The following is a 22,636-nucleotide window of genomic DNA, read 5'->3' as shown; positions in this document are numbered from 1 at the left end:
GAAGGTATGTCTACACTACATGTGTTATAGCTACGCTGCTATACTGTCGACAAGTGACGGAAGGGTTTTTCCTGTTACTGTAGTTAATCTAGCCCAGTGAGAAGTGGTAGCTAGATCAATGAAAGAATGCTTCCATCAACCTACCTTCATCTACAGGGGAGGTTGGGTCAACCTAACTATGTTAACGAGGTGCGAAATTTCATAGCCTGTGTCAATGTACCTAGGTTGACCTGTGTTTTAGGTTTATCCAAGGCTGAGTCCCATTTTAAAAGTGCCTAGGATCCTAAATGACTTTCAATAAGATTCAGTGACTTAGATGCTTTTGTAATTTTATCTGGGGTAAACAAAAGTCTAGATAGTAGTCTGTAAGCTAAAGACAAGCTGGATGCAACTATAAACATCCAAGTTATAAACTGGACAGAGATGTGTGCCAAAAATGCATAAAGACCTTTAACCATAGTGACATTGGCAGGTGTAATATAGGCAGTAGTAAATATGTTTACTGTTTTATCCTTTATAAGAGAAAACAACATGTAAAAGATTGATGGGAATCTTAGTGAGTGTCTATTTTCTTTCTGTTAATGGCTTTGAAGACCTATAGTTAGGAATATTTTTTTCCTTTGAGGAAAGAAAAAACAGTACATATTAAAAGTCTGTCAGAGTGAGATTTCCTGGAATGAGTGTTAACTTATCCACTAGGAGGTGCAACTCTGAAAAAGATTATCAGACCTAAACCATGACCTTTCAACACTAAAACAGTGCACAGAATTCTCCATATTATCACTGGCACCTGAGATCAAAGTAAATACAATATTGAAAGGAAAAAAAAATGTTTACACCCTAATGATGTCCCTTTTGCTGTTTCTTTATAATAGTACATTCTATGGAATACTTCTGACCCCCAAACTTTAATCTCACCTTTGGTCATATGACAGGGCCATGGAACGGATTCCAGCATCACAGCCTGGGTAAGCAAAAAGCTGCTTGAGGTCACACACCTGCCATACCACGATGACCCCGTTGTCTCCACCTGTAAGCAGATACTGTCCATCACGGCTCAGCTGGATTGCCTAAAGGGAAATTACATTAATATTTCCGTTAAAACAACTTGCATTGCTTTTATTTCCCTCTCTTACCTCCAGAACACTCCCTCTGCACCATGATAGCTGCTGTGATAGCTTTATCTCTGAAGATACTTCATATCAGTAGATACAGCTTTTGAGAAGCAAAAAAGTCAATTACAACTTAAACGTAGGGTAAACATTGCAATCTACAGATTACACTGGTTTCTTTTCAAGAAATACAATAGAAAGGATGGTCAAGTGGCTTAAGTTTATTTCACCTATCAACTATTCCACACACCAAAAATCAAGGATGAGGGCAAATAAGGAGATTTGATTTTCTAATCAGGCACATTCATAGGAGGCTGCGGAACTTGCACCTCACATTCACCCAAACAGCTTTAACCTCAGAGAGTCGCCCTCATTTTTTATATAGGCCATATTTGGAGGTCTCTTTATCTGCTTTTGTTTTTCTTTCCCCCTGAGCCCTGCACAGTTGGACACATAGAACTAAGCCACCTGGCCTTATAGTTGGAGGGATACAAAAAATAGTCTGAATGAAATGAAAATTTTTAATACTCTTTTAATACTTCTAAAAAGGTACGTTTAGCTAATGTGTCAGACACAGAATAAATGATAGTGTGCTCTAAAGGCTGGCCCCCATTTGGGATGAACTGGGGAATTTACTCATACTTTCACTACTTGTGAGAAATGGGCCATCCCAAACTCATATTTACATAACAGAGAATATATATTGATATTACATAAAAAATACATTAAAAGAACATTTAGTTTGCAAAATGAAGCATTCAAACATTAGGAATTGACAGAATGAAGGCTGTTTGTGCACAGGCAACTTTAATTGTGGCATTTCCTAAACCTGAGTGTTGACTTGGCAGCCTTAATGTTCTTTAATATAGGAGGGAGGGATGGGTTAATATAATTTCCTACCTTTTTTAAAAAGCAAAGTGAAAAAAACAGCAATTGTATCATGTGGCTTCATAGTGACCCTCACACTGGTAGGCCATCAGCAAGTTTGAGACCTTTGGATCTAAAGCACAGATCTTTACCGCTAATTGCTGCACCCCTGACCTTAGATCTGTCCCCCTTCCCCTCTGCCCTCCCCTGGGTTGGGTAATCCCCTCCCTGCTCCTCTGCATTCTAGTTAGGCTGCTGCTTCTCCTCCTCCTCCAATAGCAAGCTGTTATCTTCTACTGGGTCCAGCCAGTAGGCTATGAGAAACACTTTTCTAATGAGTTCCACAGTTATTTTCCCACAGCTTCCTGGCTGGAATGCTGGCTTCTATTCCAGTTTCTGAAAGGTAGTATGTTCTAGTACTTGTAAACCCTTCTGCCCCATTCTCCGTTGGGGGCCCTATCCCCCTCTGCTCCTATTCACTCTTCCCCATCACTCTGACTCTTGCCCCAACCCTCATCCTCATCTACTATCCATCCCGGCTCCTACTTTCCTCCCTCTCTTCATCTATCTCCTCCCTTCATTCTCACACCTCCTGGCTTCTTCCCCTCTTCCTCTCTGTTTCCTGGCTCCTACTGTTCTCCCACAAGCTCCTGCAAAATTTAGCTGCCAAGCTCTGACAAGCCTAAGAAGTCTCCGTCATACATGTATGACTTGAGATTTTTCCAGAGGCTTCCAAAATTCAACAAATTTGGGGAGATTTTCACAAAGACAACAAAAAGCACATCCCTGACAGTAGAATGACACCTTGCCAAATTTAGAACATCTGATCCAAAGCACAGAGATACTAAAGTTTTTCAACAAAACAGCTGTAAGAATTTAACATGGTCAAAACAATACTTCCCCCCAAAACACCTGTGTTTTGAGACAGCTAAATCATTTTAAAAACAACTTCAAATAAATAAACAAACACACACATACAACAGCCTGAAGCTGACACTCAGCATTGGAAGTGTCAGTGAAAGGGTTAAAGTAAGGCAAAGTTATAAGTAAATGAAAACAGAGTCTTATAATGAAAAATATTAGGCAACCTTTCCTACAGGGAAGCACTGCTTAGAATAATGAAGTCCTAACTATTTTAAAATGTGTATGCATAATACTAGAAACTCAAGGTGGGTGAGGCAATATCTTTTATTTGAAAAACTTCTGTTCATGAAAGATACAAGCTTTCCAGCTTATACAGAGCTCTCCTTCAAGTCTGTGTAATCTTGAGAGTTTGTCTCTTTCACCAACAGAAGTTGGTCCAATAAAAGATATTATCTCACCCATCTTGTGTCTCTAATATCCTAGGACCAACATAGCTACAACAATTATGCATAATATAATTTTATTGTTTAGTTCTACAATTCCACCACAATATCTTAGAAAATTTTCTTTATGAACAGTTTTGAAAACAGAAATAGTTTCTTTTGCACTTAAAGATTTCATCAACAGTTTATAACATAGAAAACTATGGGTGAGGTCTTCACACATCAGAGTTTTCAAAAACTATTACACAGAAAGCTTTATGCTATGGTGCCTTTAAGATCTTGTGGCAATCATAAGTATTGTGCAACATACTCTATGTTTCTGAGGCACTCCTAATTTGCAGAATTTTTAACATATGCAGCACCTGCTTACAAAAACAGGGGAAATTAAAATACTAAATATACCATTAATGCAATACTAAAATGGTTACATTGAACACTGACAAGTGTAAAAACTAAAATATTATGGTCTTCATAATAGTTAGTCAACCATATTGAATATATGCAATATTATCAATTTTTGTGCCTTATTACTGTTATGATGATGCTAAAAATACTCTCTAAAAAGGTCAGGAAGTGCAGCAGGGCTGAGTAAGGTTCTTATAAAGTAGCTAACTTTTCATAACCTTAGTTTTGAGTGTTTATTATGACGACTTCTTGTTGTTATGGGAACAAACCCTTTAGTTTAACATTTTATTTAACAAAATAGTTTCAGCACTAATGCTTTAAGATAATCAATAACATTTTGTATTTACAAGCAATGAAGGAATTGGTGATCAACCGATTCCAGGCAACTGTATTTTCAACTAGAATTGCGACAAATGTACCCAACGCTTAAAAAAGGTAGTGGGCATGGTAAATCCTTTCCAAGACACACATAATTATGGCATAATTAAATGCTCAAACATTCTGAACTGAAATTTGTTCCGAATGGTATAAATGTTCCAACTATCAATTATTTTTGTCATTTCTTATTTCCCTCAGAACCAAAGATGTGTGATGCACCTCCCAAACCAGAAAGAAGACATGTTTGCTGCCCAAGAAGCTTAGAATCTAAATTACACACAATATAACCAGGGTGCAACAAGACAATAAGCTAGCGATGGAGAGAAGAATGAGGTAAGATAATAAAATCTGTAGAAAAGAAAATTGCGTATACCAAGATAGCTCATCATGAGCTCTTGCAAACCAAATAAAATTATTAAAAAGATTATTCATTAGAAGTAAAATCAATATCCATTTTTTTTCATTCCACAAATGGCAATCTCCTGAGGGTATTTTGAAATTGCAATGAAGGCATGACAAATAATTATTTGCTACACTTATAAAATTCAGCTGATGAAAATCCATTAACCTTATGGTCATGGTTCACTTGTGTTTTATACTTGAGGCTTTTTACTGGAGAAATGCTATATTACAAGGCAAATTAAAACCATTAATCTTTAACTCTTCCACTTCCTGCAAATTTCAGTGATTTCTGTGATCTCTTGATTAAATAAAGAACAGTCTTTGAGGTTTTGCCAATATCTATGTCATTTTCCTAAGTCACCTGCTTTTCAAGAAGACAAGTAGTAGATATATATATATGAGACAAAGGTCACTTGTCAAAATTTCAGTTTAATGACATGCCTCATAGGAGTTAACAAACTAAAGGATGCATTTACTCTCAAGTACTCCAACTATTATGGGGAAGGCATGAATCAATTTTACTGTTCAGTTTCTCTCCCAGTGAAAGTTATCCAGGATTCTAATAAGAATAAGCTCAAGCAGTTCTGCCATCTAATCATTCTCACAATGTAAGATTTAGACATGCAAACAATTCAAACAATTCATAGCACTCAATTCAAGCAATGTTCTAAAAGCTTCATTTCTGACTTGCGCTTCCTTGAAAAGTCTCAAAAGTTTGTGCAAACCCTTTAACCTCTCAGATTCTTGAAAGGCAGTGTGTCTTAAAAAGCAGAGCTGTCGCCACGACAGAACTGGCTTATGGCAGCAAGAGGCTGTTGGGCACTTCCACATTTCAGGATTCAGGGAAGGAAAATAAATTGGTTCCTTGGGGTGAATTAGTGCACTGTCTTTGTTTAGGATAAAATAACTTTACTTCTCTGAACTGGCTGCCCACTTAGATTTAAATTATTCATTAAGACAATTAAACATTACATGGTAGATGTGCTAGGATATGCTGTTATCCGTGAGGCAGTATTTTAAACAAAAACTGGTGGAAAGTGTTGATTATACCCCGAGTTTCGCCAGACAGTCAAATTTTTCTGGTAGTTGTAGAACATTGTTCTGAAGATAACTGTAAACTGTTATTTTCGTCAACTACATCTTGCAGTCTAAGTCCACAATGACACGGGAAAACACATCCGAATTTTACTTTACATAAGCAACTGCATTTCTGACCCACTATTCCTCCATTTTCTCCTGGCAACAAATAGTGATATCATCAGTCTGCACAGCCTGTAGACAGGTCCTACTCATTTTAAATGTCCCTACTTTAATCACACAGTTGCCACTTGCCTTCTAGTATGATAAAGTGCAGAAGCCCTGGGAAGAAGGTTGTGGATTATTTAAACCTAAAATCCTCGTGGGACTGCTGGGGAAAAAACAGTATGTACCAGTGGCCTATAGAGAGTGGAACATTCACTGCCTCAAGCAACGTTCTCCAAGCCGTGAGTACTGACAAACACTACAGAAATTGTTTTACCCAGCAAGGGATTTCTAGATATTTTACAGATTTACTAGCCTAGCTGACAATATAATCAACTGAAAGTGACATATTATCAACATTATTATTGTAAAAAGAAAAGCAAAAGAAAACATTCTGACCTGTACTTGCTTTAAATGAAATATTGGGGAAGAGGCTAGGGTGGGAAACTCACAAGCATGTGTGCAAGGATAGCAAAAGCTGAAACTTGATCGATTTGAAGAAAGACTAAAAATGAAGCAAGAATCTATATCAGTTTTGAAAAAAGCCTGGGATAGGGGCATGCAAATTCTCATGACATATCCCCTACTTCAAACAAATCTGCATTTACAGTGTATTAAGTAATAAATGTGCGTAATTCAGCACTTTGTGACTACTAATCCACTGTAGAACACCACTGGCTATGGAAAACACATCAAATAATAATATAACCTTTTTAAATTGCATACTCAACAACTTATATATCCAACATTTCAAGAAAGAGAGGATAGTGGATTAACAGAATTTAATTTACAATAGAATTTGATGTCAACTTTTACAAAAAGGAGAAAGGCATAGCTGAAGCATTTAAGTGTGTGTATTGGGAGCTCCATTGTTAACATTAAAACATTTTGTACCAGCTGCATATGAAATCATGAAAAGAATTAAGGCTAGTAACATCCTTTTAAAATATATTTCAATATTTTTTACCTGTTTGGAAGCTAATTTCCTTGATTTTGCTCTCTTTTGCAACACAAGTCTTAAGAAAATTATGTATCTGTGGGAGTCAGGTAAGGACAAGGGGTGCAAATTTAAGACTGCTCACAGTTGGATGAAAAACACAGGTAAAGAATTCTTGTAAGACTGTAGGACAGTCTTGTGAGGGTAAGAAGAGTTCAAGATGGATATCATAAATATTGTACAAGTCACGTGATCAGACCTTGTAAGGAAAAGAAATGGTGCACAGCTAAAAATAATATTTTTTTAAAAGCAGCAAAGAATCCTGTGGCACCTTATAGACTAACAGACGTTTTGGAGTTTGAGCTTTCGTGGGTGCATACCCACTTCGTCAGATGACATGCACCCACGAAAGCTCATGCTCCAAAACGTCTGTTAGTCTATAAGGTGCCACAGGATTCTTTGCTGCTTTTACAGATCCAGACTAACACGGCTACCCCTCTGATGTTTTTTTAAAAATATCCTTGTCTGCATTAATAACACTTCAGAATTGTTATTATTATCCACAGATTTTGGTAATTAACTCTTCACCACTTAGGCTGTTACTTTTTTCCATTGCGTTCATTTTGGAAAATGAAACTACAATGAGCAGTTATATTGTGGTCAATTTCAACTGCTCTACAAACAAGAAGGAAGACAGAGCTCCTCCTCCTTTAAAGAGTTTGTAATCTAAATAGACAACAGAGTAGGATGGGCTGCTGACTGAGCACTGCAAATTAACACCTGTCCTTTTAGCGCTTCAAGTTTTGTTCAGTGGTGGGTTTTTGTTTTTTGTTTTGTTTTTTAGTTTATTTCAGCTCTTTTGTTTACAGTCCTTTTGTGGCTGCTACAAGGTTTTAGGCCTTTTGGAAGAAGAGTATTTTAGGGAGGGAGATGAGAACCACTTTCTGGTTCTCATGTATTAGCATAATGCTGTTGTGTTTGGATTTTAGAACTGTAGGAGAATATTTATATTGACATTAAAATAAGTCCATAAAGTTATTTTATTAAGCATTGTCTTCACTCCCATTTTTCTTTTAATACAAAAAATCCACTATATTTTGGATTTAACTAAGGCAGCAGTGTTCTGCTTCATCTTTTAACTTTCTACTTAATTTGTTCTCTCTTTTTAAGTAGTTAAATTAAAAATATTCTCCCTTTTTCTTGTTTTGGCTTAGCTCTACCACAGCTGGCAAATTTTGTTCTGTCCATATCACATTTTATGAACATTTTTGAACCAACAATTTTGCATATTAGCAAAAAGCCTTCTTGAAACTCAGCCTTTGAATAATATTTCAACTGAGATGCAGGAATATGGACAGGGCTAATGACACACAGCAGCCCTCCTGCTGCTGGAGTGACTGGTCATCTTGACTCTTTAGAGGCTGACAAAAATGTAATATCTTGAATTCTCCTGTGTCTGCACACCAGATATTATTTGTATGTCCTTTTATTCAGAGGGAAAAACCCCACAATATATTGCTGGCTACCTAGGCAGAGTCACTGTAAAGTTAAAGATGATTCCATGAGCAATGTTTGATCCCCCAAATACATACTTTTTGGAGCCCTTCTAAATTTAGCAGTCATTAGTAAAATTGCACAGATTTCAGTCACCATTTGCATGGAAAGAAACCCTGAGCAATTCCAAAATCTCAGAATTCTCCTAAGTTTATTTTAAATATTGACATATGTAACACTTAGAATATATTTCTCCACACTCACCCTTATTTTGTCATCCGTTTCCATAGTGGCCTGAAGTTTCCCATTCACACTGAATACACAGAAAAGGCCATTTTCATAGTATATGATACAATGGCCCTCTCTTGAAGCCTGGATAAGTTTTGGTCTCAAGCAGTTTTCAGGACCTTCTAATGTCCTCAGTAGGTCTCCATTCATAGAATGTATGAGACATGGCCCTTCTGATGAAACAGAAATAAAAGCACTGTTTATTTTCATATCAAATCCATCCAAAGACATTAAAGGACAACGAGTAATGGCTTTTATTGAATTAACTAAAAATGTGTTATAAATGGAAAATTTAAGGTACAACCCTGTAATACTAAAGTTCTTCACATTGGTAGTCTCATCTCCTAAAAGTCTAGAGTTGCATTAGGCTAATTAAAGCAATCACCTACTTTAAGGCAATGTCCATACTACCACTTATGTCATTATAACCTAAGCGCTGGTGTGGACAGTTATGTGGACAGAGCTTCTCTCACTGACATAGCTGCCACCACTCATTGGGGGTGGCTTAATTAAGTCAAAGGCCACGTCTACACTACTCGTCGGACCAGTAGGTAGTAATAGATCTATCAGGGATCAATTTATCGCGTCTCATCTAGACGCGATAAATTGCTCCCCGAATTGACGCCTGTACTCCATCTCGGCAAGAGGAGTAAGCGGAGTCGACAGGGGAGCCACGGCGGTCGACTTGCCACTGTAAGGATGACCAGGTAAGTCGAACTAAGATACATATTCGCGTAGCTGAAGTTGTGTGTCTTAGATCGACACCCCTCCCCCCCAGTGTAGACCAGCCCAAAGGGAGAGCTCTCTCCTGTCAGTTTAGAGCAGCTCCACTAGAGAGTTTACAGCAGCGTGGTTGCACCAATCTCATTAGCCTCTTTAGATTTTCACAGTAAGATGCACTTATTTGCATGCTTACAATTCCAGCACCTAACTGAGGTGCACAAATTCCTGATACGCATTCACAAATCAGATGTGTACCCATATACAATTAGCTACATTCTTCATTAGTAATGAATATGGACAAAACCTTTATTAGTATACACACATCAGGTATTCCCTTGTGTAAAAAGTATGCGCAGTTTTGAGTGCCAAACTTTGAAAATGCAGCCTATAATAGGAACTTTTGAAACACTGAAGAAGGAAGGTCTCTGTTCCAAGGAGCTTCCAAGGAGGACAGCTAAATAGACAAAGGTAGGGATGAGGGACAACTACAGGCAATTTATGTACAAGTGAACACAATTCACTGTAAGCAGCACAGCAGAAATGGGTCTTTAAGAAAGATTTAAAGTAGGGGCCTTGTAGACGGGCTCAGAGAAGCTGAACCTAACCACTGCAAATTTTAGTTGGGAATGCAAATATATCTTTAAACAACAACAACAAAAATCATTGCTGTTGCCACTGGGGAGTTATCCACAACAAAAACAAAGCACATAATTACATTGCATTCTTGATAGTCTCAGCAGAGAGCCAGGAATACATAGAGGATAGTTCACTCTGTATTGTCGAACAATTAAAGGTAGTTAGTCTGAATAAACAAAAACAAGGTAACTGGAAGACCAGCATGGGAAAGCTGTCTGTGCTGGACTTCTACAGATACACATGAATGGGCTTCAATTTTAACGTGTTATGGGCAAAAGATGTTTTTCAAATTGACTTAAAAGGAAAACCTGTGCCAATTAAAACAAGGTTTTTTTTATATGAATCAATCATAATTAAAATGATCTCCATCATCCTAGACTATATTCATCTTTAAACTAGGACAATAACTTTATGACCAAAATATAGTTTTGAAAAGATAACAGAAATACTTTTACCTTTAGCACCACTTATTACCAGACCAAGTTCAGCACAAACCGTAGCACAAACAATCTCATAGTCATGTCCTGTCAAGACAGCTCGGGGAGTGGCAAAATCACCTTCAAGGAAACAAGAAAAAAAGGAATCCTCAGTTATGATTCATCTCTAAAAGCAGTGTTTAAGGTAATTCAGATATATATTTTCTTTACCCTTGGAGTTTACACTTCCGAGAACAGATACGCATGGTATGGACTATACTCTTTCAGTTACACTTGAGAATGACTTCTTCCATACTGCTGATCAACAGTACACTAGTAGCACAGCCTTTCAGAAATTCAACCTGGCCATTTATTAATGAAGAGACACACAACACACCTCTATATAGACAACAACTAGTTTGAACATAAAGGATTCTACTACCTCTCAGTGGACAAAGATCACTACATCAATAAATATTCCGGAAATAAGTGTGTCATTATGATAAGTAACAAGGGGGAACATTTATGATGTCCAGGTTGAAGCCCCTGAAGTCAGATGCCCCTGAAGAAGTGGGTTTTTTACCCAGAAAGCTTACTCCCAAATAAATATGTTAGTCTTTAAGGTGCCACCAGACTCCTTGTTGTTTTTTTAGGGCAATAGAGAAAGATGATGGTAAAAATCAAATATTATTTTGAGTTTAAAAAATAGTACATGGATTTGCAAAGACATAGAAAAAGGTTAATAGTGTCAAGTGATTCCAGCAAGGATAAAGCAGCACATTTGTTGTTTAGATAGCATGATTCAAAAAGTTTTGAAGCAAAATTTTTTTAAAAAATGAATATTAGTAAGCACAATCTAATTAATGTGTCCATTCACTTATACTGCACTCTACAAAGTAGCGTCTGCATAATTTGTAATAAGACACTCAGATTGTTAAAACAGACCCTGCAAAAAAAAAATGTTTTCACAGGCACAATGAGTTTTCTCTGTGCAGCATGGATGCAGGACTGGACATGTGAAAGTAAAGTTAAAGAGACTTTACTTGCTCTCACCAGTGTGTGTTTTAACTCTGACTTTTTGCAACAATTCCCAGAATGTCCATGTAGCTGTCATGTTCAAACGGTCTTTTTAAAAAGGTCATAATCTACGACCCTATTCAAAACATGATTGATTCTGCAATTACAGCTACAATACATAATTTATATTATTGTAACATACAATTTTTGTAAAGTAAACAGTATTTTTTCTTAATAAATCAGGACAATATTTTATTTATTATATATATATATATATATATATATATATATATATACACACACACACAAAGCAGCTCCAAAGTATGTATATATATGTGTGTGTGTATGTATACGCACACACGCACGCATACATATTTTGGAGCAGCTTAGTAAGTGATCCCTAATCCCCAAATACATAACCATGAAATGCTACAGCTTTTGTTTCATATGGAGTTTGGCAAAACACACTCAAATTCAGGAAGCATGGCAGACAGTTCAGAAAAAAAATTAAAAGCATAAGGGATAGACTTATGATCAGTAGGTACTTCTCAGCTGACTGATTTCACAGAAAGATGGCTATACTGAACTTTCCTCACCTAAACATAGAAGAAGCCCTTTTAAAAGTGAATGAAACAATGAAGACAATCCATGACTTTGCACAAACAAATTGAAAAAAGTTCTATAAACTTTAATGGTTACACTGGAATCTACTGTAACAGCCTCATTACTCAGTATCAAATTCTACTTTTTAGATCCAATGCTCTGTCCTTTTGTCCCCAAATGAAATGTAAGGCAGTTTTGCACAGCTCCTGGTTTGCGGTACTTTTTAATTGAGATGCACACATTAGCAACATTAAATAGTCAATAATAGTTATTATTTACCACTATCTTCAGAACTTGCATTTAACACAAAACTGCACAGATCATCAAAAATTACTTTAATTAAGTTATTAAATATTTTCATAAAACAATAGTTTAAACACTGAAATCATGGGAGTTTGAAATGAGCAGCACCGACTCGGTGTTAATGGGTTTACGCTGTTTGAGTTCAAAAGGACATTTAAGGAACTATTTTAAATGCAGTTATTAGAGGATTGAAGCAAAAACCCAACTGCTACAACATGCTTACTTTAAATGCTTGTAGTAGTGGTATTATTGTTGTTTCTATGAATTAAATGTTACGCATTTCCACAGTACCTATCCCAATAGTATCTAGGATTCAGGCTTCTCCTACAACACAACATGGACTGATTACACATGTTTATCATAGTACACAGTAAAAATTCTATCTATAATACTTACGTTGTTTTTAATTTAGTAATATTATATTAATATATTATATAAACTAGAATATAAACCCATATTACCTAGATTATAAGCAGCGTTTCTCAAATCCATTCTTCCAACTGTTTACCAAATGGCTTTAGTATTAAATAATCACACATCAATTAAAAGAAAGAGAGCAACAATCAGAAAAGTAAATTTACAAAGAAACCTCCAGTTAGGCTATTTCTCTCACTACTGAAAAACAAGATTCCTGTGAAAAGTCAGGCTGGCTCCTTTTATAAAAATGTTAACTATTTAGGGGTTTTTAAGACACTGATTTCCAAATAATGGGTCATTTAAAAGCTGATTGTTGAGCAGAACAGATTTCTTTAAAAGCTTTTAAACTGTTACTGCTTCAGAAGATTGTCATGGTTTTCAATAATGCAGAGAAAATTTTATTTTGTCACTGGTTTAAGGGGCACCTCTTCAAACTTTTCTAAATTATTTTAAGGAAACCAGATTCTAGACCCCTTTGAAAAGCTGTGGAAATGACTTCAAAGGAAAAAAGAGTCTTTGTCCCTTAAGCAGGTTTACGACCACTGAGGCAAACCCTAACTAAGGGGTGAAAAGAATACTCAGGCATCTTTATGGAGATCCTTAAGGAAGATGAACAAGTCAAATGAGATTAAAGATAGCCCAAATCCTGGCATTAATAACCAAGACACAGCAGTCTTACAGATGTGCTTTTCTCAGCATAGTATATAATAACATCCTTAACCAATACCACTGTTGGAGCACTACTTAAATTTGAATGGTGTAGAAATCTTAATGGCACATTCACATTGTAACAAATGTAGCTACGACTTATTAAAATCATAATATATATAAAACTCTTTTCCCAAAAATAAGAAGGATCTTTTACCTTTACAGTAACTATTCAAATTATGTCAGAGAACTCTCTTGCATTACAATAAATAATTGCTGCAAAGTTGTTTTCCCATAGAAAATTGCATAAAATATCACTCTTGCTTAAGTGACTAAAGTACACTTTAAATCATAAAACTCAAACTTCAGATGATAAAAGAACACCACATGATATCCTGTGTGCAATATTTCACTGAAAGAGTGCTAGATGCTTGGAAACTACATTTAAAGGAATAGTGAAATTATAACAAAGTCAAAACTTTCTTCTAGTTTTACAACATCCAGAAGAAGTCACTCCTTACAGCTAACGAATAACTGTTTAGTGTTTCTGGGATTTCCTCCTCCTAGTTTTCCAGGCTTGGTGTTGTTAAACAAAACAGAATCATGACATCTTAAATCCAGAAGCGAATTCCTTGTTTAACCGCTTGCTATGTTACGACTGACTGAAATAATTGACAAATACAGCGAACTCTGAACATTTCCCTCTAACCTGTACTCAATCTAGAAGCAAAAACATATCCCATATTAAAATGTGACATGCCCTTTCCTAAAGCTACCACTTGATAAGAGAACATTATGCAACTTATTAAAATGTAAGTATTTTGACTATGGCTCCTTTCATATTCCAGTCTGTGAAGGCAGTTAATTATGATAAGTCACTGACAGATGAACAGTAATTCTCAAGTTATGATTCCATGATTGTAGAGGCTGTAGGGCACTTTTTTAAGTGCAAATTAATTATGCAATTTTATGTCTTAATATAAAATTCTAATTAAATGAAACATCAATTAACCCAACTATCTTTTTACTTACTGCTTGCTAAAATAACTGAGTGCTTTCCCATAAGGATAGGCAAAACCAAACACTTTTTACAAATTTCACAATTTTAATAATTAGTGTTTCTAATAAAAACTGACAAAAATAATAAAACCTTTAAAATAAGGTTACATAACTGTAAAACCCTAATTATAAAATCCAGGAACTATGAGCACAAGCCATATTCCATCCAAACGTAAATAAGCAAAACAACCTCAAGGACTCCAATATGCCATTAGACTTCCACGTTAGTTTTACAACATATTTCAGAGTTTATTTGCCTCAAACTGATTCCTGTTAAATATCTACACAAATACTATATTCATGGAATTCTGCCCAGTGGCTGCCAATATAATGAAAAAATTTCACTGCTACACAAATGAGACTAGTTCTTTCATGTACAACAGATCTTACTGAATGACGAGCTATACATATGTTATGAAAGTATCACTGCAATTTTAGTCCGAAGGCTGATTTCTTTTTAAACACACAATTTTTATACTATTCTTTAGTTACAAGGTACATAAGAATTGTGCCTTTATGTCATTCTCCACTTTAGAGACATAGGAGTTTTTACTCCCAAGTCCAATCTTTTTTTCCTTCTACTGTTGCATGCCATCTGTTCAAACTTTTTATAATCTCACAGTATGCACAACCTTAAATCTAGAGGCTAGTTTTGTCTTTGCATGTGTTTCTTAGAAGTCTATAGTTTGCCCAAAGGAAACAATTTCTTTGAGTAAACTCACATTTGAAACCTGAAACAAAATCCAGAAATTTAAATGCAATTGATGCTAGTAATATTTCCAACTGTGGCTAGTAAAGTGCTAAACATAAATTTACTTTATCATGTGGCTCTAGATTACTAATAAGCTTATTACCACTGAGGATACCGAGAGGGCTTATTTCATTCCATCCCTTAGTTACCCCATGCAAACATTTGACTGACATGGAGTACTGAGTAAGCAGATGCTACTAGTATGTAACATTTTTGTGTTCATCTCCCTTCAGAGTGGTTAATTAGAAACATGAATTTGAATGATTTTCTTGTGTTTAGACACACTCTCTTCAGGATAGGGTTCCTTCTATCTCTAAAATGGCACAATATAAAGAGCAAAAAAAAAATTACAACCTGTATCAATGGAATATTATAATTCAGACTTTACACGCACAAAGTCTGGACTCCCATGCCTCACAATTCTCACCCTATATGCAATGTGATGTCTTCTGGAACTTCTTCCCCCTCATTCAGAGTTTGTCAGTTGAAAGTCCTGGGAAGTCTCTTACTCCTCCCACTGAATATGAACTCCTCTCAGTGCCACTATTCATGCCCCCACTGTACATAATATTTTAACATATGTTCCATACCCAGTTAATTAAGTTGTTACTGTAATACCAGCTTTGAATTTTAAAACATAGTCTGAAGAATTCAGGAGCACATTTTTTTAAACCATAAAACTAGATACAGATTTTCAGTGCACCTTATAGATATATTCACCACCTTCCAGCTGAGACCAAGTATAAAGTATCCATCCAAAAAGGAAAATTATTAGGACCATTATAAAGCAACTATTTCAATAAAAATTATAGCAATGGTAGGACAAGGTGCTAACATGTGTCTATTTTTAGCAGTATTCTTTGTGGTGTTATACCTAAAGATCAAATCCATCACAAAACAAATACTTTTGAGTTTCTCTCTTAATCAAAAAATAATCTCAGATGAACAATTTCATGGCTTTGGTTTCATGGTTTGGCTCACTTTAAATCTATCAGTTTCTGCTGTTTTTACTATTTTCTGCTTATTAGAAGTAAAATTTTATTCCAATTAAGAAAACTTTAAAATCATTTAAAACCTTTTAAAATATACTTCCCAACAACAGTATTAAATAATGAGAGCATATACTGTGCCTATTTACAATCAAGATCATATTGCTAATTAATTTTAAAACAACTTGTTTTATATATAGTATTAGATACATGTTTTGAGACCTTTCATATTGCAATGACTAGGAATGTTGTAGCATTTTAAGAAAAACAAAACCACCACCACCAATGAATGATCAGGCCTTAAAAAAAACAGTTGTGTTTCTTCTTTTAAAAAGCAAACAGTATTTTTCCACAAATTTAGTCTTCCAGCTAAGTGGAGCTCCTAATGTATATAATTCTGACTATACAAAGTGTTCTTGTGTGTACCATAGTGAATTTACATCCTGCAATTCCTGTGTTACAGAAATTAATTCCAGAAACGCTTTGAAATGTTTCCTAGCTGAGCCTAAAGTATAGTACTTACCAAACACTTTTTTTATAGCACTAAAGTCTGGTTTTGAAGATACTCAAAGTATCAATTCTAGACCATAAATCATTACTTCTTCTGTTTTACTCTACTCTCATATCTACGTGGTACAGCCTTAGAATTTAATATAGTCATTTTTCTCAGTAATCAAACAATTTAAATAAATGTGATATATTAGTACATCAGTACATTAGTACAACACCATGCATATGGTGCACATTAAGGTTGTATTCATTTACCATATGAATACAATTCCTTTTACCACCAATCTATTATTAGTTACAAGTTGTAAATATAGCATTGTTTTGCCTGGAACCTGAAGGCCTGTGTTACATCATGGAGCACTAAACATCCTGATCAGTCTGGAGAATTTCATGTATATAATTTATTGACACCTGAAGCTGGATACTGCCAACATACCAGCATCAAAAACCTTCTCTCTAAATTTTTCCCTTCAGGAAAAAGACAATGCCTTTGTTTGTGTTTGTATAGTGCCTAAAACATTACAGGTACCAAAATATACCACCACCAATTTGATTCAAGAAGAAAACATGAATCTCTACTAGCCAGTTGGAAATAATTATATTACAGATGCAGTACTTAATACTGGAGGACATATTTTTAGTCTGCAAAATTTAAAAAAGAACCTGCTGCATTTGAAAATGATTTCTGAAACAGCGACTATTAGGATTGCAGGTTCTTTAGAGACTCCGTAGAGAGACTAATACTTTATTGGCATTATATAAACACAAAATTATAAAATTTAGTATTTATAAAATATTATAGGTTTGAATGGAGTTACTAGACATACAACATCACAAGGTTCTTTCATCTATTATGTCTTGTCTTTATGACAAAGTTATTTGGGGCAGAGGCTGTCATTTACTGTGTTTATGTAGTGCTTAGAACAGGGCCCTAATCGAAGTTAGACCTCCATGCACGACATTTTAAAATCACCCTCAATACCCCTGCACCCTTACAAGCAGTATAATCTAGGGTCCCATTCTGGAGGTCATTCTGTGCCTCTGCAAAACCCCACCAACTTCAATGGTGCTTTGGAGAAGTGTGTGTGTGTGGCGGGGGGTGGGGTCTACCCCTGCAGTTCTAATAGGCCTATGATCAAGGCCTGTTTCTTAAACTTCAATGGGATTGGGGGTGACCTAGGAATGCAGGAACAGACTCTAAATGTCAGATAGAAATTTAAGTGGTTACTGTCCCTTAAATATATTATTTTGTAGTTACTTTTATGTACCCTGTTGCTCTTTCTTTTCTGTGAAACACACACTCCTGAGCTTGAATTCCAAATACAGAAAAAATTATTATTGAACTTGCTAACATTCTAGTAAAAAAGAAGAAAATATTCCATTTTTCTTACAATTACAATTAAAACACTACCAACATACTCCGGTTTCAAGTTGTACAACATTACATGCAGTTTGTGCCTTCTTATTAGAATGAGACAAATTATATTACAAATAAAATCCACGAGTTTCACAGCAAATTTGTCGAAGTGTGTGTGTGTATTTAATATTTTAAGCAGTAGTATTTTGTGGAGGATGAGTCCCCACATCATTTTCACATCAGTCCCAGCAGATGGCAGTGCAGAATGCTTGGTTATATACAGTAAAAGGCTACTTTGCCCAGCCATTTTTGAGAGACAAAGAGTATTTACTAATGGCTGCATTGAAACAGTGCTAAAATAATACTGGTTGGGTTTTTTAAAAGAAATAATACAAATCATTCCGTGTGTGTCAAAGTAAATTTATGTACTTTTATAAAATACATGGGATTGCATATATCAAATATATAAAGGTACACAGACACTGTTTTTAATTCTCATCATGGTACTTACTCTACTTCTCTCACAGCAACACTAGGTTTTCTTAACAGAAGGAACATAGCGTAAGTCCTCCTTGGAGATATCAACTACAATCATTCTAAACTAATTTAAAATATTTGGAGATATTATAATTTTCTACATGGGCACACATTAATAAAATCAATAGCAGGTTTTGCATTACTGATGTGGTTGATGATTTATGGGTGCCTAGATACCACAGTGACTGACACTAAACATACCATGGATAACATGAGTTGACAGACTAAAAAAAATCATAGTACACAATGACTTTTTAGTAAAGAGAAACAGTGTAGCTACATTATAAAATAGTTTTTAAAGAGCCCTGTTCTTACAATTATAGCTACAATTCCAAAATAAATATTTATGTTGCAAAAAGACTTTTAAAATTGGATATATTTTTTATAATGGCCATAGTTCTCAAAACTGCAGAGACTTAGGTGCATGCTTAATTTTACACACGGTGAGCAGTTCCACTGACTTCAAATTATAGAAATATGATTTGCCTTAAATCAAGAAATATACAGTGTATAAAATTATGCATGGGTGTAAGTCTTTGCAGGATTGGGGCCTATGAGATTAGGGTGTCTGACTGCAAAGAAATGATCTACAATGCTATATTTTAATCAAAAGCAGGGTATTAATGTGATATTTCTGGATTTTAATCATCAGCAAAACCAGCCATACCTAAATTTTTTAAATTATTTGAATGAAACATTTAATCGGCTTTAATTTCCAGACTGAAGAGTACTTATAATAGTAGTGACAGAAAATCTTTGTACCATGCTAAGCACAATAATTAATAAAATAAAAAGTACATAGTAAGATACATAACTTCAGACAGGATGGCCTTTCCATGTTTAAAATTGTTTAAAAATGTAAATCTGAATAGGAGACCATATGATGCTTGTGCACATTAGCTGCAGTTGTACTGTTCACATAAACTCTTGGTTAAATCCATTTGTCTGGTTTAAATATTAAACCTCCAACGTTATAGCCTGCAATATTGCTACAACAACCAGTCACAATGAAAAAGAGCTCGAGTTTATTTCTCTAATGTGCCTCAGAAAACTGTAGTTTTAAAAGGGCACTACGTTACGATACAAAACTATTCACTGAATGCTTTGCTGTGTATTGATGATCATACAGAGTAACCTTTTCAAACTTTACGTTATAACATTAAAAGAGGTAATGTAGTTTGCTTTATTCACATATGTATAGAAGACTGATCCAATAATTCATAGGATACAAAATGTTAGTTTAGTGGCAGCAATATAGCTACCAACTTTATATATTTCATTACTATTGGATGTTTCTGTGAGCAAACCTTTAATTTTATTAAAGCAAATCAAATTTCCAAAGTAGACATGCTTTCATGTCTTTTACAATAAGAAAGCTTCAAAATAATTGTAAATATATCCACAGGAAATTTGAAAGCAACAGTAGAAGATTCTCTCCATCTACAAGAGGGCTGCATAGTATGACAGAAAAGCCCTCTGTTGAGAGTTCAACAATACAAACTTTTTTTTATAAGCACATTAAATAAATAAGGCAATAAAATTCACACTCTATACCTAACTGGAACATATGGAACCTCAGACAGAATACTTATAATGCAGAAATTACAACTGTTCAAGGCACAGAGGGTGAAATTCACTTCTCTACCTTAATTGGTCTCTGTGTGAGTTAAGAATATGGTGGATGGAAGAATTATAAAGGTAACAGGCAATCCCCCAATCTAAGACTGGGTGTGGGCTGTAACCAACCTCTCCCAACACCATGGCTGCTGCCACTCCAGTGTACAAGTTGGAGCAGTATTTGGTGTAATCTTTGCACACCATTTGTAAATGAATCCTGTCATCCCTTCTTTTGATGCACTTCAACTGTCACACTCTGCGCTAACGTGCACAGAAACCCCACCCCCATCCTCCCCTTTCTGCAGTTCACCAGCATCTTTGCAACATCACTACATCCAGTGCCACCCCACACAGCCTCAAGACCAGGCTAAAGTGGTGTAGAAGGCCTTAGGCTGGCCCTGTATGTCAGAATGAATTTCACCCATATGAGGTGTAATTTTTAAAAACACCTGCATAGCTATTTACTATTAGCAGCTTGTGTAAAAACAACAACAACAAAAAAACAAAACGAGAGCCCTGACTGCAATGGCTATATGGTATCAATATCACCACTGGCCTTTTTCCAAAAAGTTTAAATGATGTTCACAAATGTTTTCTTGTTTTTAGATAAGAGTCTCTAAATACATTGAAAGCTAACCTCACATAAGTAAATAACTTGTCTTTTCCTCCCCTTAACTTTGCCGCAAGCGACAGTTGTTTCTGTCACACATCTACTAATTACTCAAGAGAATATGATAAGTCTCAGGACTTTCCTAAAAGATGCAATAGTTACTTCAGATTTGTTTCCACTATTAGTCATTTTTAGTGCTTGCTGGAAATTTTTCCATTAGAAGATGCCAATTCATCAAAAGCAAGACAGCTAGCAGAAGCATGTCAATTTTGACAAAATTTCATTTAAAAAATAGCCTGACACAAAGCACTTGTACAAATGACTTCTAATTTTCAAATGTCTTATTTGAGATTATAAAAATATATCTATTTAAAAAATGTCAAAATCAGAATGAAACATTTTTTATTTTATTGTAATGAAATGTTCTGATTTACTTGGGAAATTTTTAAATTTTTTTAAATTTGCCAGATTTGCCAGAAATATTTTTTAAAAATGTTTTCATTCCATGTAGAGCAGAAAAAAAAAGTGAACTTGCAGAATTTCCCATGAAACAGAAAATCCAATTCCCATCCAACTCATTTTTATTTTTATTTTTTTGCTGTTTATTAACTAGTCAGCAAGAAAGGCTAATTTATTAAATTTTTATTGAATTACCTACAAATAAAGAGGCTGAATAAACTGCAGACCTCTGTATATTGTTACTTGTCGTCTTTTCCCAATGACTTAAGTTGTTGACAATTGTCTATGCTCTTTTCCTATAGTACTTCATTCATAATGTAGGAGTATAATACATTTCATCAGTGATTAGTTCAAATTAAGTTTTATACAGTAACCTTTTTCAGCACTAACATAGGGAATATGACAGCTAGGCAAAATTTTGCATTAAAAAACCTAAGTAAATACAGTTTCAGACTAACATCCATCCATCTTCACCAATGTCTCTCAAATTGCTGTATATTCCCATATATAACAACTTTAGTACAAGAAAGAAAGAAAGAAAGATAGTTGATGATTCAGCCAAAACAAGCAGACACGGGAACAGGACTTAACATAACATTTAAAAAAGAAAATATATAAATAAGTTTAAATAATATTTATTTTGGTAACACATTTCTTCTGTAAAACAAAAAGATGAAGAATTTTCCCATACCGTAGATTTATGGCTGAGCAGTTACTGATGGAAAATTATTCTTTATAAATATTTTGATATAAATAATCAAATGGAACATTTATTTATTAACTATGCCACAAGCATAATGGCTTGTCACCTTGGGTTAAGTACTATTTTAAAACATTAACAAAGGCAGCCAGAGCTCAATGCTTCCTGAAGTAATGAAACAAAATCAAGCAACTTAGGTGAAATGTCACTGGTGGAGGGCTGATGTAGTTGCTATCTGGTGGGAATGTGTGAAGGAAGAATTAAGTCATATTGGCCCACTGAGAGGCAGTTAGAGGAGGAGTAGGTTAGTGGGGAGGAAGGGAAGCAGTGCTGCTGTTTCAGATGATTGTTGTTGCAACTTTTAATACTATGGTGTGTAAAGGGGGCCCCTTGAGTGCCCTTTGGTGTGTAGCTGTTATTAAGATTGAATTCACAATAAATAAATACATTTACATTTTAAATACTAGAAAAATGCCATTGATAAAAAATGTAAAATTATATGATGGAAGTATTGTCAAAATCATACATCAATTTATATTATTAAAAACTACTTTGTGGTAACAGATCAGAAGCTTTCAATACAAAAGACCAAGGAATAACAGATGAAACGATTAATATGCATAGCACCAATCCTGCATGTGACTATGTGGGTGGAACCCACTAACTTCAGTGGTGCTCCATAACCATGCAGGTGTTTGCCTGTGCAGAGTCACTTACAGGATCAGTGTCTATAAATCTCTGACACAAAAAAATAGACAGTCATATACTTGTTGCTCTTTTCTTTCAGTGACCAGGCTGGAGTTCTCACATTTCTGATAAAATCAGAACTGGACAGAAACACGTCTTTTGAGT

General features: G+C 35.1%; 1 protein-coding gene across 1 annotated transcript in view; it reads right to left on the bottom strand.

The window, feature by feature from the left end:
* The window catches only part of LOC115652057 (lipopolysaccharide-responsive and beige-like anchor protein), a 93,760-nt gene that overhangs the window by 4,879 nt on the left and 66,245 nt on the right, over nucleotides 1–22,636 (bottom strand). Inside the window, exons 8-10 of the mRNA XM_030563569.1 lie at nucleotides 10,247–10,348; nucleotides 8,409–8,605; nucleotides 919–1,070 (exon numbers count right to left, since the gene is read on the bottom strand). Coding sequence (XP_030419429.1) covers nucleotides 919–1,070; nucleotides 8,409–8,605; nucleotides 10,247–10,348 — 451 coding nt within the window. The remainder of the gene's footprint in view (nucleotides 1–918; nucleotides 1,071–8,408; nucleotides 8,606–10,246; nucleotides 10,349–22,636) is intronic.

The sequence above is a fragment of the Gopherus evgoodei genome, chromosome 5 (genome assembly GCF_007399415.2).
Source record: "Gopherus evgoodei ecotype Sinaloan lineage chromosome 5, rGopEvg1_v1.p, whole genome shotgun sequence".
NCBI lineage: Eukaryota > Metazoa > Chordata > Testudines > Testudinidae > Gopherus > Gopherus evgoodei.
This window is presented reverse-complemented; position numbering and strand designations above follow the sequence as displayed.